Source organism: Etheostoma spectabile, unplaced genomic scaffold (assembly GCF_008692095.1).
Source record: "Etheostoma spectabile isolate EspeVRDwgs_2016 unplaced genomic scaffold, UIUC_Espe_1.0 scaffold433, whole genome shotgun sequence".
In the NCBI taxonomy this organism is placed as follows: domain Eukaryota; kingdom Metazoa; phylum Chordata; class Actinopteri; order Perciformes; family Percidae; genus Etheostoma; species Etheostoma spectabile.
In genome coordinates this window covers 371,345-387,850 of record NW_022605608.1, presented here as the reverse complement: position 1 = coordinate 387,850, position 16,506 = coordinate 371,345, and the positions used below count along the sequence as shown (strand labels likewise).

General features: G+C 43.6%; 1 protein-coding gene across 4 annotated transcripts in view; it reads right to left on the bottom strand.

Annotated features, from left to right (window-relative positions):
- The window catches only part of LOC116686665 (homeobox protein cut-like 2), a 102,165-nt gene that overhangs the window by 26,668 nt on the left and 58,991 nt on the right, over nucleotides 1-16,506 (bottom strand). For all 4 annotated transcript variants that reach the window (XM_032511687.1, XM_032511689.1, XM_032511688.1 and 1 more), the window contains exon 4: nucleotides 9,029-9,107. In XM_032511687.1, coding sequence (XP_032367578.1) covers nucleotides 9,029-9,107 — 79 coding nt within the window. The remainder of the gene's footprint in view (nucleotides 1-9,028; nucleotides 9,108-16,506) is intronic.

The window sequence follows — 16,506 nt, the reverse complement described above, 5'->3', positions numbered from 1 at the left end:
AATATGTGTAAACCAAGCCCTGGGTATCTTGCTCTGCCTTTGAGAACATGAAAGCTCAGATGGCCTGGAATCTTTCTCCTTATGAGGTCATAAGGGGCAAGGTTACCTCCCCTTTCTCTGCTTTGCCCGCCCAGAAAATTTGGCCCACCCATGGGAGAGAGACATCATGGCTTTCAAACAAGCAAAGTGGCAGTTGGTCAAGGCCACACTCCCACATTGCCCCCCCTCTCTCCTCCTCAAAAGCTACAGACTCAGAAATGGCACATACTAAGGAAAACTCATTGTGGGACTGGCTCTAGTGGCTGTAATTCTGCACCACGGCTACATTTTGGGAAAGAGTTCAGATGCAGTATTAGGGGCCCACTAAGGTCTATAGAAAAGCATCTTAAGAGCACCATGTCATGGGACCTTTAAGCCCTTCATACACATCTCTCCCCAGCACAAAGCTTCCTAGGAGCCCTCCAGAAAGCTCAGGTTCTTTTCCATTTCCTATTGTAGAGATCTGGAAAAACGTTTATATAGCCTTTTTTTCAAAAGCCGCCAGCCTAGCTATCCCACAAGGCCACTATTGAATTGACCCCCCCTTCATTCTTCCATCCTCTTAAAAGAATCTGTCTGGCTATCATTAAACTGGTTTGGAACCAACTTGTCATGTGCTTATCTTTTCCGCTTAGGATTGGACCATTTCCTAAGACAAATAATCTTGGGATGAATGGAACCTGGGTCTCTGCTATCCAACAGAGGTTATCATGTATCCGAGGTGTATTCATTCTAATGGACGTGTATTGAAGCTCATACTGGTCTGAAGCTCACTGCCATAGTTAGAAATGACAATGTTTTGGGTGCCTGGTTTGCTCGCCTGGTAGAGCGGGCGCCCATACAGAGGTTTACTCCTTGATGCAGCGGCCGTGGGTTGGAGTCCGACCTGCGGCCCTTTGCTGCATGTCATCCCCACTCTCTCTCCCTTTTCATGTCTAAGCTCTCCTATAGAAAGTAAAAGGCCTAAAATGCCCAAAAAATTATAAAAAAAAAAAAAATTAGAAGAGATGGCAAAAACAACAAAAAATAGGACCCATGTTGGAATGAATCCTTACTTGCTAATAGCGAACATATGTTAGTATGACTTTTAATTGTTTTTGCACATTTTCTCAGCTTCATTGATATTGGGTTTCATCACTTTGGCTGCGCGATAATGAGGCTGCCACCCTGTAGCTGCTTCCTTGTGGTCACTGCGTTGCTTTGCGATTGCACGTCTCTTAAGCGGGAGGCGGTTTCTGTAGCTGGGTGAGCCTTCAGTCCAGGGTGAGCACGAGCCAAAGCCTGTCAGAAGCTGGAAGGCTACGTGCACTGCAGGTGGCACTGGGGAGGAAGGTGCACATGTTCAGGATGTGTGTCTAGGTGTGTGGGGGTGGACCGGGGTGGTGTGCGCCAAGACAAGCAGGTGTGTCGGGGCGGTCCGTCTTGGCCCTGTCAGCGATACACCATCATTAGGCGGTGTGGGCGCAGCAGGGTGCACCATTATGTCTCCCTGGGCCCTGTGTAATTACGCTCTGACATAATTAACCCAGCAAGCCCATTAGCCAAGCATTGGCTGGCTGAAGAGAGAGGAAAAAAAAACGCTATAATTATTTGTTGTGCGCATGTTAATGAGGCCAGCTGTGTTCCCATCATACAACACGAACAAATTAATTTACAAGGCTGTGCTCCAAGGTTTTTTCTTTTCATTCAAAACAGTCTTGTTTTTTTTCCCTCTGAGTGGACTTCAAGGTCCATAAACATGCTGTGCCGCTGCTGCAACAAACAGTAACACTGCTGTAATATTGTTGTCAAGAACCAAAACTAGGTTGAAAGAACATTAGGTCTTTAATTTCACAGACAACGTAAAGTTATATAGGTGTGTAGGATAAATCACAGCCTTTTTTCTTCTACCTGACAAGGATTAGTTTCGATTAGAAAAAAAACAAACTGCTTGCAACAAATTCGTAAACATGACTTTTCTGTTTGCGGTGCATTTTAAAACCAACGAGCATTTGATATTCACATGGCAAAGCGACGTGTCGCTTTACCTTGATGTGGCAGAGGGAGGGAGAAAATACAAAAATAAAAAACATAGGTGGAATGAAAAAGAAATGATTGTGGGAAGCGGCGGCTTTTGTGTGTGAACAAAACAAAGCGGAGAGAGAGAAACTTCTTAACCTGTTCTCTTTCAATGCTGTTCCATGTCTTTGTTTGGCAGACTGAAGGACGTAGAAGGAACGACATCAATACCAAGACACTTTAAAGCTCGCAACAAAGAGTGGAGCTGGAGCTAGATGGCATTTAAAATTAACACGAAATGCTGCAGTGAAAAGAGAAGTGCCACTGACATCCAAACCAAACTTCACTTGAAATGATACAAAAAAAAAATCTTATTTATAAGACATGTAAGATAAATCACGATGAATTAACATCATCAAATACACCAGTCTATGGTCTTTACATTTTTTATTCCCATGGCTAAATTGTATCTGCTCTTAGGCACACACATGCAGACATTCCCACACACACACACACACACACACACACACACACACACACACACACACACACACACACACACACACACACACACACACACACACACACACACACACACACACACACACACACACACACACACACACACACAGTCTTTTAAGAGCACACTCTCTCCTGGTCCCTCTGGGGTCTCCTACTCCACAGGGATCAGTTGGAGAGGCCCAGCTCTTTTATGAACATAATGCATTATTAAGCACCTCAAACATCTCCTGGGCCTTTGTTTATTACTGCTCTTATTAATCACTTGTGCATAATCTCGTCCCGCCCAGAGAGCTTTCATTTTCCATCAGCTTTTATGCGTCCTTATTTTCCAACAGACTGCCACAAACGCGCACGCACGCCGCTCCTTTTTTTGCTCTCATCCTGACTGCAGGTACTCAGCTGCAAAATTACAAAAAAAAGCCAGCTTGCTGTGCCTCGCAGGCCTCTCTCTCACTGGTGCCCGCTTATGAACATGAAAGGTTGAAGAAGGACTACTATTCTTTATGCATTTGAATGACTCCTCGTACGAAGGTCAGTGCATTGTGTTCCTATAATCTCATAGCCGAGGGAAACATCTGGTGCGAGTATGTAAAGCACTTACCACCATCTCATTGCACAAGAAGACACGCGACTCAGTGTGACCACAAAAAAAGAAGCTGCTTGTACTTGTGCTCTGCTCCGTAGTACCGGTGGTCACCACTAGCAAGCACTGTTGCCATAACATTTCAACTAACTCACAAACACACAGACACACACACACACACATACAGTATACAAACCCTCACATACCTCAGACATGCCGTAGGCCTCGCACACACATACTTAGAGGGGTGTATTCAGATCAGAATCTTCACAAACTCTTAGTGAGCTCCCTGCTCAGATAAAAGGAGCTGTGTTCTAAGGAGAGAGGGAGAGGGGTGGATCCTAAGGGATGAGCGTGTGCACGGAGAGGAGGCGAGAAAGAGCAAACACCTGGAGCGTCAGTCTCAGGGCTACGCCCCTGGCGACAGGGCCTCGCTGCTCTCACAGAGGTGGCAACAAACGCAGGCGTTCAAACGCCACTCGAACACACACACACACACACACACACACACACACATTCTCCAGCAGAGAAGAGCGTGTGAGACGGCGAGTAGGAGAGGAAGAAAAAAGACAGACGAAGTTAGGTGCATCTCTGGGAAACCGATGAATTTGGGCAGAAGCTGCCACTGGTTTTCAGCGTTCAGTGATCAGGATGTGTTTATCTGCACTGATCAAAACCGTGCGGAGGTGATATAAACATTGTTAGGGAAACACTGCTAACAGGCCTCTTTCAAGCCCCAGACTGGGTGGGAGTTACAGTGCTCAGCATGAGGTGGTGTCACCGGCAAATCAAAATATAGAACGCTAATGAAACACTCCAGCGGATTGACATCTCGGCTTGGGGGCCTCATAAAAAGGCAAGAAACCACTTCAATCACTCGCATCAAGAAGTTATTTCTGTTCTGAGTTTGTTTGTTGTTTTCAAGTTGCCATTGAACAGGAGCATTAACCAACTGAAACATTATCATGCCGGAATCTCACAAATGTAACAGACATGTTATTTGTATTCAATAGTGGACACGGCAAAGGGGATAACTGATATGTGACAAGATGTTAATGATAGCCAGATACAACAGGTCACATATCGAGCTGCTACTGCATGTGCAACCCCCCCGCCTTCCTTGTTCACCTCTTGCATTCATTAACTCTGCTGTTGGCCGGTTGTGATTGGGCTGAAGGCCTTAGTATTGGCACACAAATGAGCATGCACATACACACACTGACAAAGAGGCACTTTCAAATGAAATAATAGAAGGGGGGAAAAAACGTCCTGCAATGAATAGTAATAACTGCATTAAGATTAACGAGCATGGCGTGTAAAGAATAATTGCATCTGTCGAAAGATTAAAAATACATGAGCTGTAGCATTTGTTGGGGGAATGGTGGGAATGCTCACTGTTGTGTTTGAGGGGCAGAGAGAAATGAAGTGGGGCCACAGCCAAATGACTGTCCTCCGGTGTACCTGAAGTCATCCATTCTAGCGGGGGGTGGGCAAGAGAGGGGGGGTGGAGTTGTGACCTTGGGCACCCGCAGCAAGATGTACTTTGACAAACAGCCACAGGATACTGTAGGCTCTCCTCACAGATAGCACATACTGCTTGGGCTGGACGCAGAAATACTCTCAATGGTCGAGTCTGTACTGCTCGGCCTCAGACCGAGAAGTGGGGGGATATCTGGCAATGAACACAGCTAATGTCAGGAGCTGTCAACTCTAGATTCTTTGGCCTTTTTGAGATGGTCACTGTGTCAGATTAGGAAATCAATGAGTCATAGATTGTTGCTGTGACTTGGCTGAAAGTCATGGCAGACCACAAGTTGCAGCCTGGCGAATCGTAGCTTGCTATCTTTCACGACTCCATCTCCATCTGCCATTTTTACAGTTGTACGCTGCTGTGTGCTGTTTTGGGTCCAAATCACAGCAAGCATGTGACATACTAGTCTTTTTGTTAGGACATAGTGAGATGTCCCATTAAGTCTTTATTGGGCCACTCAAAATACACTTTAATACAATTTAAAGGTCTTACCATGAGTTGGATGGGTTGAATTGTTTTGAGTTTAATAGAAAGACTGCATGGTCAAATTAACCTGACATGGGGCTGTGGGGCAAACACGAATTCTGGACGCCCAGATAGCTCGGTTGGTAGAGCGGGCGCCCATGTATAGAGGTTTACTCCTCAACGCAGTGGGCCCTGGTCTGACCCTGACCTGCGTCATTCCCCCTCTCTCTCCCCTTTCATGTCTTCAGCTGTCCTGTCAAAAATAAAGGCAGGAAAATGCCCAAAAATAATCTTTAAAAAAACCCACTAATTCTAAGATACCTTGTGAGTATTTGATGAAACATAATTAATTGTCAAGAAATATGCACCATGTGAGCACTTTTCTTCAAAGCTGGATACGGGGCCCCTCTTTGAGACATGACAAGTTCATGCAAACCCTATTTGATATTTGGATAATTGATAATCTGAGGATAAAATGCCTGCTAAGAAGACATGTTGTGTTTTCTTAGCGGGTTAGTTTATGTTAGCAAATGGCAATCCTATAATCAGAAATCAGCTGTTTTTTCCCCAGAGTTGGAGAGCTTCACAGTGACAGGAGAGCTGCGTGCGGTCAGCGGGGATAAGCTAGCTCAGTAAACACCTCAACACAGGAAGCTGGCTGCTTGTGAAAACACGATGTCTTGCTTTTCAATTTTCCAAATGTGAAATGCAGAAGTGGGTGTGGCAAGCTTGAAGTTTGTCGGCAGGCACCTGCCACGCAGCTAGGCAGAGTCGGGAAAAGTAATGCGCGTAACCACTTCTGCTCTTAAGTAATTTATCAAGTAATGCTACTACTTTTTCCATTGAGTAATTCATTGTAATAACTTTCTTTGATTAATAAGCAGAGCTCGACCGATATATTGGAAGGCCGATATTAGGCGGTATCGGCATTTATAATGGCTAATAATATATTTATATAAATGATTCTGATAAATGAATGTTTAAAAAATATAATAAAAAGAGGACGGTCAACCATGTTTTGAGTGTTGGCATTGCATAGTTTGTCCACCAGAGGACACGCTACAACATCCCTGTTGGCAACACAGATTATTAGGGTTCTAACCACAAAGCGGTAGAACCATAGACTGTTAAACATACATGTATGGATAGAACCCTTCTATGTTTGTCTGTTCTAGTTATTATTGTTATTTGTTGTCTGCTGCCATGGCTCAAATTCCCGTGAGCTGGAATGAGTTGAAACATGAAGCTTGGGGGAATAAGAGGAAATGGTGTGCACGTCCCCCCACACCGTAAGTCCAATTGACTTGAAAAGTCTCACACAGGTGCAGCTTAATGTGCTCTACAAAGCCTCATGGACCATTAAGGTCCGCCTAAAAAAGGTTTCCGCCATTTTGAATTTTTTGAAAAACACATTTTTGAGATTGCCTTCTATTTCATAGCACTGATTGCCCCCAAACTTTCAGTGAATCCTCAATGGATCCAGCTTATTACAAATTACTTTTCAAGTTATTGACCAATGAACTTTGAACGGGCGTGTCTCTGGACATAAATGAACACAAATCAGCAACCATAAGGCCAATCATCACAAAACACACAGGCTATGTTCAGATAATTGCCCCAGATATACCCAGACAGTTTTATATACATACGCCACTAGGGGGGCGTTACAAGTGCAAGACAGGTGTGTGGCATTACACACATTTTAATATAAATCACATATTCATTGTCCAATCATCACAAATCTCTCAGAATGTCCTCATAAGTACCTGAACAAACTGTAGGTGAAATAGCTAAAATCAGGCTATAAATGACTAAATGTTTGTCCAATCTACACAAAACTTCCAGGACAATTGTTTTAATGTTGGTCATTTGCTTTTCTCAAATTGCCATTAGCTGGACTGAGCTACATATCACACTGAATTTAAAATAAATGTTTTTGACAAATCAATTGTAGGCATTTTAAACCAAGTGCACTGGCTGTCCAATCGTTACAAAGCTTGCAGGATATGTTTTATAACGACATTGGACCACATGTGTGAAATTACTTTGAAGTCGCTCTTGAGAATAAAGGTTTAAACCCGCAAATCGCCGCTTGCGGCTGTATAGTTTTATGTTTTTGTTCAAAGGAATTCAAGTTTCATATCTTAAGTTTGTATTTTTACAAATTTTATTTATCAGAACTTCAATATATTGTGATGTTCCTCTGTTCTGTTGTGATAATAAAAACAAATTATTATCATGTTATTTTAGCGAAAACTCATAAATAACTACAAATAACTAATGTGAGGGAAATCTGTTTATGTTTTGTTACGCATTTCTGGATTTTTTAAATAAAACAAAATGAAATATATATTGGAAAATGGAATTTTTAAATTTAAAAAAACAACACATATTTGTATTGTATCGGCCTTAAAAATCCTTTATAAGTCGGGCTCTAGTAATAAGTAATGAGCAATTAATTCTGTTTTATTGGGCTACTTGCCCAGCACTGATTAGTACTATGACTGAGAAAGAAAAACAAAGTGGCTTCACTTGGTCCCAGTGATACAGTGAAACAGACTCCCTTTGTAAAGGTAAGGTCAGGAGGAGGTAGGAGGCTCGCTGTGTTACGTCACCTGATGTAACATGACACAGGAAGGTCTACTACTGTATACACACACAATATAACGACACTGTACATAACACTGTAGCTAGAGACAGAGAGGACAACAATGATTAGGTACACTAACGACAAAAGCTACTATACTTGAGTATAGAGTTCATGTTGGGTGATTGTGGTTGTTCTTTTTATTTTTTTTAGTCTTTGTTTTTCCACATAACTCTGTTTTTTTGACAAAATATACTCCACAAGACGCTCTAGGGCTTGAATTAAGGACCCCATATAAAAGGTATAGGTCAGAAAATCAAACTGAATACATCTTCAAACAACGTTTTTTTTTTATCAAGGAAATAACTCCATTCAAAGTGTGTGTGTGTGTGTGTGTGTGTGTGTGTGTGTGTGTGTGTGTGTGTGTGTGTGTGTGTGTGTGTGTGTGTGTGTGTGTGTGTGTGTGTGTATGTGTGTGTGTGTGTGTGTGTGTGTGGCGGAGCAATATCAAGAAGGGGACTTCAAGGAAAAATGGAGACCTTTAAAAGTCACTTGCTGCTGTCGCTATTTTTCTGACGCAGACTTTTATCTTGTATTCATTGAATCTGTAAACAGCATTCTCTACTCCTGCCACAAGTGTTTCTCTGATCTAGACTGAGATTGGGCTGCATTTTTGCTGCAACAAAGAGCAATACAGTACATGTGCCCTGGCACTGAAATAACAACTGAATAAACACGCACGACATCGCTCCTCTTTGCTCTCACTTTGTGTCTTTGCCTCTCTCTCCCCTTTCCCCCCATTGGCCTCATCAGGCCTGCGTTCCACACGAAGCCAGACTTCAGTTGGGATTTTAATTGGCCCTCCACAATCAACAGCAGAGCTCCTCAAGGATGTGTTCGCTCCTCAGCCAGGCTACACTCAAGGACCAGTGCTGGGTTTTGAAGTGGCCTCACGCAGAGTTTTGGAAGCCACTCTGAGAGCACAGAGTTTGAAAAATAGATAAGAGCCACAGGGTACAGAGTTTATGTACCATATAGCCATGTGCTGTTGCACCATATCTATGAAAAATAACTAGAAAATGACTTTGGTTTAAGTGTGTTCAGATATATATGATATGTCAGTGTGTTTTCTGTATAGGGCTGGTCCAGCGGTAGAGGTTTGATGTGGAGTTGATCTTCAGTAAGGGATCTTTGAATGGGGAAAGATCATTCTTGAATTAATGTGTGTGAGTGTGGTGATTATGCTGCTGCTGCCGCTGCTGCTTGTGAAGGTACACATCTCTGGACTTAGTGGGAGACTCACCTGGGGCCTCGATAAGCTGTTTGTAGATTCCCAGGAATGCAGACTCGGCCTCCTTGCTGCGCTTGTTCAGAGCAACCACCTGCAGCGGAGAAGATGCCATTAAGGTAAACATCGACTAATAACATCCTGGCATATGTCTTAACTCACAGTGCACAGGATATTTACATTTCAGGCATTACGTTGACTTTTACACAGAGCAGAAAAACACTTACAATCTTAAATTGCCAACAGTGGATCAATAGTAACAAGAGCAAAGGTCAACCTCACAGCATCCTTTCAATACATTGAATAACTAGTCCTGCATGCCTTGCATGTGTATTGTATCTTTAATATGTACAAGAGAGAAATACAGTTCATATAGCTAATGCATAGGTTAACCAATGCAAAGACTGTGTTTCTACATAAGCATTGACAACTAGAAAAACAAGTTGTAAACTATGACGATATCCCCCGTTTACTGCCAAGTTGCTGCATGCTGCGAGGTGACATTTGGCCTGTTAAATGTAGGTGTCGGTGTGCGCAAGAAGGCTTGCCCAGTGACAGCGGCCTCCGTCACCAGCAGCACTCGGCACCTGCTATCCTCGGCTCGGCGGGTGATGCAAACCAATTAACGGTTCATTAGGAGGGACAAAGAAAGCGAATTAACCACCACCTGGCCCCATGGAGAGGGCACCTGCACTAGTGGATATGTGGGTTACGCTGCTCCCAGCTCCCGCTAAGACCTCGGGCCTGTTTGTGAGCTCTGTAACCGCCTCACACCGTCCTCTGCTCTACAACAGTAAATCAGATCACGCTCCCCCCCCCCCTCCCGCCCGCCCGCCTGCCCCATAAGCAGACAGAATTCAAATTATTGTCATCTATTGTCTATGTCATTTCTGTCACTGTTGATAACAGCCTCCGTCGGATCGGCTCAATGGACTCCAAAACGGAGGGTCAAGTGTGCGGTATGGCTGAGCCAGGCTGCTCATCATCGATAGGACGACACTTAAAAACATTCATTTCGCGAAGGCTGAAAACACTTATGAGGGTGGTGGTGGTGGTGGTAGTGTGCTGGGGCTGTTTAGTGGGGTTATAATTAAGGTGTGTGGAGAACACTGAGGGACCGAGAGCCTTTGATTTACTGGAAATGGCTGGTGTCTTCCCCCGGGAGGCATAACGACAGCATCATGTTTAAAGAAATATCATAAAGATCAAGCAAATCTCTCCCCCCCCCCCCCCCCCCATCACTCCCACTTGGAGCAGCTCAGAGGAGTTCATGGAAAATGGAAAAGGCTGGAGCCCAATCAATACAGATGTAATATTCTTCAGCTCTCAGCCAGCTCTCTGTACTCTACGCTGTTGTTTCACTCAGCTATACCCCAATTTAACCCCAACCTCCTTTTTGCTTTGTCGCCACTGATGACTTGTTTTTATGTTTGCTTCGTTTTCACTGTGAACGGGAGCAATTTTGTATCCCTGAGTGTCACCACTCGCCAAATAACAAACCTCTGCTCCTCAGCGTGACAACGAGCGAAGCTCCAACAGCACTTGGTGACATCCAGACAAACTCCACCTGAACTCCATGGCCACTACAGCAGAGTGGCTGAACCCACTGCTAGTCATCAGTGGTTCAAATGTAACTAAGTACATTTACTCAAGTACTGTACAATAAATCTGAGGTACTTGTACTTAATCTTTTCTTTTCATGCCCCACTACTTCTACTCTGCTGCATTTCAGAGAGAAATATGGTACTTTTTACTCTACATTAATCTCACAGCTTTAGTTACTGGTTACTTTACAAATGAAGATTTGTGCAAACAAAACACATGTAGTGTTATGATTTAGGTACTTTTCTTTGTTTTCTGTGCCTTTTTCTGTTGTATTTTAGATCTATGTCTTGTCTCCTTGTGATTGTGTAATTCTTGGTCTTTGTATTACGTTTTGTTTCTTGTTTTATTGTGATAGTCTTGTTTTCTGTGCCGTCTTGTCCAGTTTTACTTCCTGTGTTTCCCCGCCTGTCTGATTGTCCTGCCCCACCCTGATGGGTATCACCTGTCCCTTGTTTGCTCGTTGTCTCGTGTATTTAGCCTCTGTGTTCCCTTTGTCTTGTGTCAGATTGTTTTGTTTGTTGCCGTGGTGTTTCACTTCTTAGTCTAGTTCCATGCTGTTGTCTCATCTGTGGAGTGTTTTGTCTCTAGTTCCTGTTAGTTGGTTTGCTGTTGTTTTTTGGACATCTGTTTTCTTGTTTAATCCACTTTCAGAAAAGGGAGTTTTTTCCTGCTTCATTCCGGCCTGCATTTGTTTGGTGTGTACCAACAATTTACAGACCTATAGATACTTTCACTTTATTTCCCTGATGACATTTACATACTTTTACTTAAGTAACATTTTCAATGCAGGACTTTACTTGCAACAGAGTATTTATGTACTTTACATAAGTACTTTTACTCAATACTTCTTCCACCGCTGCAAGTCATCAACTTTTCACTGGCAGTCTGCTAGCTGGCCTGGCTTCCTCTGAAGCATATACATCAAATGAGGCACCCAACTGCATGTGTAAAGAGCCGGAGATCCTGTGAAGGCAACAGCTAGGGCTCCATCTTCCAGAGACACGCAGGGTCTCCTGGCCCTCCATCATCCTTTAACGAGAGAACACGGAGATTACCTCCACAATCACACCATTAACCTGCCCACAGACGCTAGCAGAGACATCAATCACACGCCTGCCTGATGCCTTCTCACGTTAGCGCCCGCTATGCGTATAGATCTCTCCCCCCCATAGCCCACCCTTGCTATCATCAAAGCACTCTGAGGTGTCGTGCATAATATGGGCTGATCAGGGAGTCATCTTCATCTCCATGCTAATCCCACCTCCAGCCAAGCGCATGAGATTTCAGAGCCAGAAGTCTCGTACTAACAGATATGAGAAGATAGGGGGGTTGAATGTACAGAGAGCTACAGCTAGGGGAAGCATTACAACTGGCAAATCTCTTTTGGGATAAGAGATATGGCTGTGGCCCTGGCTCCGGCTCACCGCGCATTCTTTGTTTTCACCCATTTTGTGATAAAGGATATGGCTACCGAGGGAATGGGCTTGGCCACAGGTTGATTTTACAAGCAGGAGTAAAGCCCAGGGCAGAGTAGCAAGAGAGAGACACAAAGGAAACCTGTTAGCGCTCCTCCATAACTCTTAACGCAGCAACAGAGTGGGCAGAACACAGCCTCTGGGACAAGGCTGCTGGGAAATACTTACTGATAAGCCTTTGAGAATAGTTACAGTACCCGTGTGTGTGAGAGAGAGAGAGAAAGAGAGAGAACAAGCTAGCATGTGTTGATGAGAGAGAGAAATATATAAAGGGGGAGAGAACAAACCTAGAAAGAAGTAGGGGAAGCAGAGTGAAGGGCTACTGAGCGACATAAAGAGAGAGACAGAGAGACAACGGAAAAGAGGGGTTCCCATAAAGAGCGCAATTAGCAATTATGCAGTCATCAATTACAATTATCACAACTGGTGATTATGCAATTATCACTCTAAATCATCAGTTTCCCCCTCTGCCTCACCAGTTTGCCACCCCCTGTGATTTGGTTGTTTGAGGATGGCTTGTGATGATGCAGGTGATTAGAGTGTGTGACGATGAGGGGGGTGTGTGTGTGTGTGCGTGTGCGTGTGCACTCAAATAAGTGTGCAAATGTTTGGAGCATTTCTGCATGCGTGGGTGTGAACAACGTGTGTGTGTATATATATATAAAGAGTGTTCATGGATATACTGCTCCCATCTCAAGGTGAATGTGGTTGGTGCTGTGGGTGGTTTGGGGACAACAAATGTATGGTTCCACAGTCCCTGAGGCCTCTAAATTACCTGTCATCTTTCCCATGATGCAAAGGTCAGTGCACAATCATAGGGAGTCCATCCTACTGCGCTGCTCACGGAGCGCCCGTCCAGCCCACAGGCTGACAGGATGTCACAACAATCCCGCTCCCGCACCATGCTTATTAGAACAAAACAGTGGGAAGCCCACCACCGCCGCAACACCACTTGTCACAACACCTACCAGAAGAATCCAGTGGACTCCTGACACACACCCAGTCCTTGGTGTTAATACAAGTGTTGCGAAAATTAGGCAAAATATGGTCAACACTCTACCATTATACTGCATGTTTTTTTTTTTCCAATCTCATCTTTATTAGTAAAACATTTCCAACATCTAATTTCAACTTCCATTTTTAGTGCTGCCATTTTGAGCTCTATATAATGTCCACGTCTGCCTGTTTTTCTTCCAGCTTCAGTTTCTTTTTTTTCAGTTTTCAATTATCAACATTTCTTCAACTGCTTTTTTAAAAACTTTTTAATTAATAAACATTTTAACCAATATTTATTCCTTCTTAGCCCAATTTCTTTGGTAAAATTGCAAAAAAATAACATGCCATACAAACTCATAGGGCCTTTGTATTCAAGTAGCTATAGTAACAAAAGAGCTGGGCAGTATTACGTGTCTTCATGTACAACATACAGATTAGTGCTGTTAACTAACTAAGTTTTTTATTATCGATTATTCTGACAAATATGTTTTCAAACTCAATCTCAGCCTAAGGCAATTCAAATTCAATTTGCAATCATATGGAACATCAAACTCACTTTTGAAAAGACCAGCGACATTTAGCGCGACACATTACTTGAAAATGTAAAATAATTCTGTCAATCAACTAATTCATTAATTGACTAATTGTTTCCACATAACACAAATCCACAAAGATGTGCCTTTATTAGACTGCCATAAATAACATTTCTTTAATAGTGATGACGATATTGCAAAATTTAAGCTAAGCCAGTGGTTTAAATGTTTTAATCATTCAGGAAGTCCCTTCACTTCCTCTACAAATCAGTGTTTGGATTTTCAAACATACAAGAAAATATTTAATCTGAATGGATTGGTGGTATAAGCGTTTCTTAATTGGCAAAAATAATGCCAAATCTTGTCCAACATTGTCTTCTACTGTCTTCTGAAGATATCTTAAGGCATATTTAAGAGCTCTTCAAAAGACAGTAGAAAGCAATGTCAAATTTAAAACTGATGAAGAAAATCAAGAGATCCATCGAAAAGGCTGAGTGGCCACAGAAATCCCTGCATCACTCACGGAGGACAACACAATGTGGTTGTTTCAACATTATATACACAAAAGTAAGATAGTTATGGGTTTTCAGTCTCCTTTATATGTGATCTGTACGTTTAAAATGAAAAAAAAAAAAATCAAAATGCAAAATCTAATGCAAAACCTTAAGGGCTAAGATCCTATTTTAACTGTGCTACCCAGCAGTTTTGCAGCTGTCACTGCTGGCATTTGTTTTGCGTGGAGTGTAGGTTCAGAGGAGAGGCGGGAGGAGAGAGATGAGTTGGTGCGGAGTGACTGATGAGTGGGTGGAGGAGAGGGGCAGAGGTAAACACTATTGCAGCACGGTCTGGACGTGAGAGACCCGTGTACACCCACACACGCACTCACACAAACACTCACACACACACTCACAAACTTGGAAGCATGCAAACACGCACACGTCAAGTCGCACTCACACAGATGAACACTATACACAGGCTGTGTTTGAGGGCAGATGTAATCATGGTGACACCCATCTCGTAGCCGTGGTAGCAGCATGGCGCTGGCTGTGGCCGTCTCTGGCTGCCCGGCGAGATGAGCAGTCAGAGCACTGACACACATCTCGTTGCAACGTCAATTCCAATCAGCGGTGCCTGTCATTCAACCCGCTGCGCTCACAACGGACTGACGCCACCGCCGCCGCAGAGCTGCCGCCTCAGCCAAATAAATAGCCAAGGCTGACCAATATTCTTTAGTAGCACAGTACTCCAGATGTAAATACATGCTGCAACGATTCAGTGACAAAATGAGAGTGGAAATACAGCTTGATTTATGGAAGCCTTACGGGAAAGGCTCACCTACATTTGAATGTAGGTAGTGTAGTATCACAAAAATGTCAATGTAGGTTTTAAGACAAACCGTATTAATCCATAGGGAAGGTAGGATAGATTTCCATAGCCATTATTGCATCAGCGGTCAATAAACATGCATGTTAGCTGCATCGTAATGCTATACATGGTGTGGTGCAATAAGCTAAGGGATAAAAACAGCACAATAACATTCTCATGCTAAACATGCTAATATCTATCTATCTATCTATCTATCTATCTATCTATCTATCTATCTATCTATCTATCTACATTTTCTTTAAAATGTTATCGGCACTAACTTTCCATTACAAACTGCAACTACAATTGTTAACCTTATGGTGATGCTAGGTAAAAAAGTCAGAGGATCACCAAAGTATTAGGTGTGTATATATATATATATATATAAATAAAAGATAAGATTCATCCTCTGGGGACTACTTATGTCTGTACTATTCATGTCAATCCATCAAATTGTTGCTTAGACAGTCTGGACCAAAGTAGTGTACAGACCAAATGACCGACCGTGCCCAGAGCCATGTCGCCAACATAAAAAGCTACATCAAGATATATGACGTAAGGTGCTGCACTTGAATACGAGGCAAGACTAAATGAGCGAAACCTCGGGCCAATGCCCCAGTACAGAGTGCCGATAATGACCCAGGCTGAGAGGAGAGCGGATCTCTACAGATCAAGGTGGAGCTGACGTAATCCCGACGGACGTGGCACACAGAGCAGCGCGAGAGACAAAACATGGCACCGCATTAAACCCGGATCAAAGGGCCTGCTGTCTCCACCACACAGCAGGTGCCTTCTGGGTCCCCCCTCACCATCAACAGGCGGCAGAAGATCTGTGTTACCCGCCCTCTCAACAAAACTCAAAAGCACCAGCCTCGGCGCTAACACCTCAAAGTCACGGCAAAGTCAAAGTCAAGAGCTGGTGAGAGGGAGAAAAAAAAAATGGGAGGGAAGAAAACAAATCTTTTCTGAATTTCTTTGTAGTTCAAAAGACAGGAGTTGTCATTTTCTTTGAGCTCAAGCTTTCAAATGTTTGATGCAGCGAATGACCTAAACCTTGAGGAAAGTGCGTCTGCTCAGAACGTATCCATCATGGTAGGATGGGAGGGAGCGGGGGCGTGCTGAGGCTAAGATGAAGGCAGCGGTTGATGTGCTGAAAGGGAGGGCTGTGAAAAGTAACGATGAGTGCACCTGGACTGGATTTCAGAGCCGGGAGAACTTTTAAGAGGAGAGAAGAGGAGGAGAAGTGTAGGTAAGGGCTAATTATAACAAATAAAGTGCCCCCATTATCCCCTGCGCTGTACTGCCCTAGTGAACAAAGCTACAACAGATGGGGTGTTATGGGTAACTGTGCCAATGTGAGCCAGAGCTCGGAGTGGATAGAGCCTGGCAGGCCGCTGGTGGAGCAGCCCTGGCGAGGGGGAGGCACAGCTGCATATCTCGACCTCAGACACATGTTGACAGTGTTTCTCTAGCCCTGCCTACACTAGTCAAGGTGAGACAGCATGGCACGAGGGGAGAG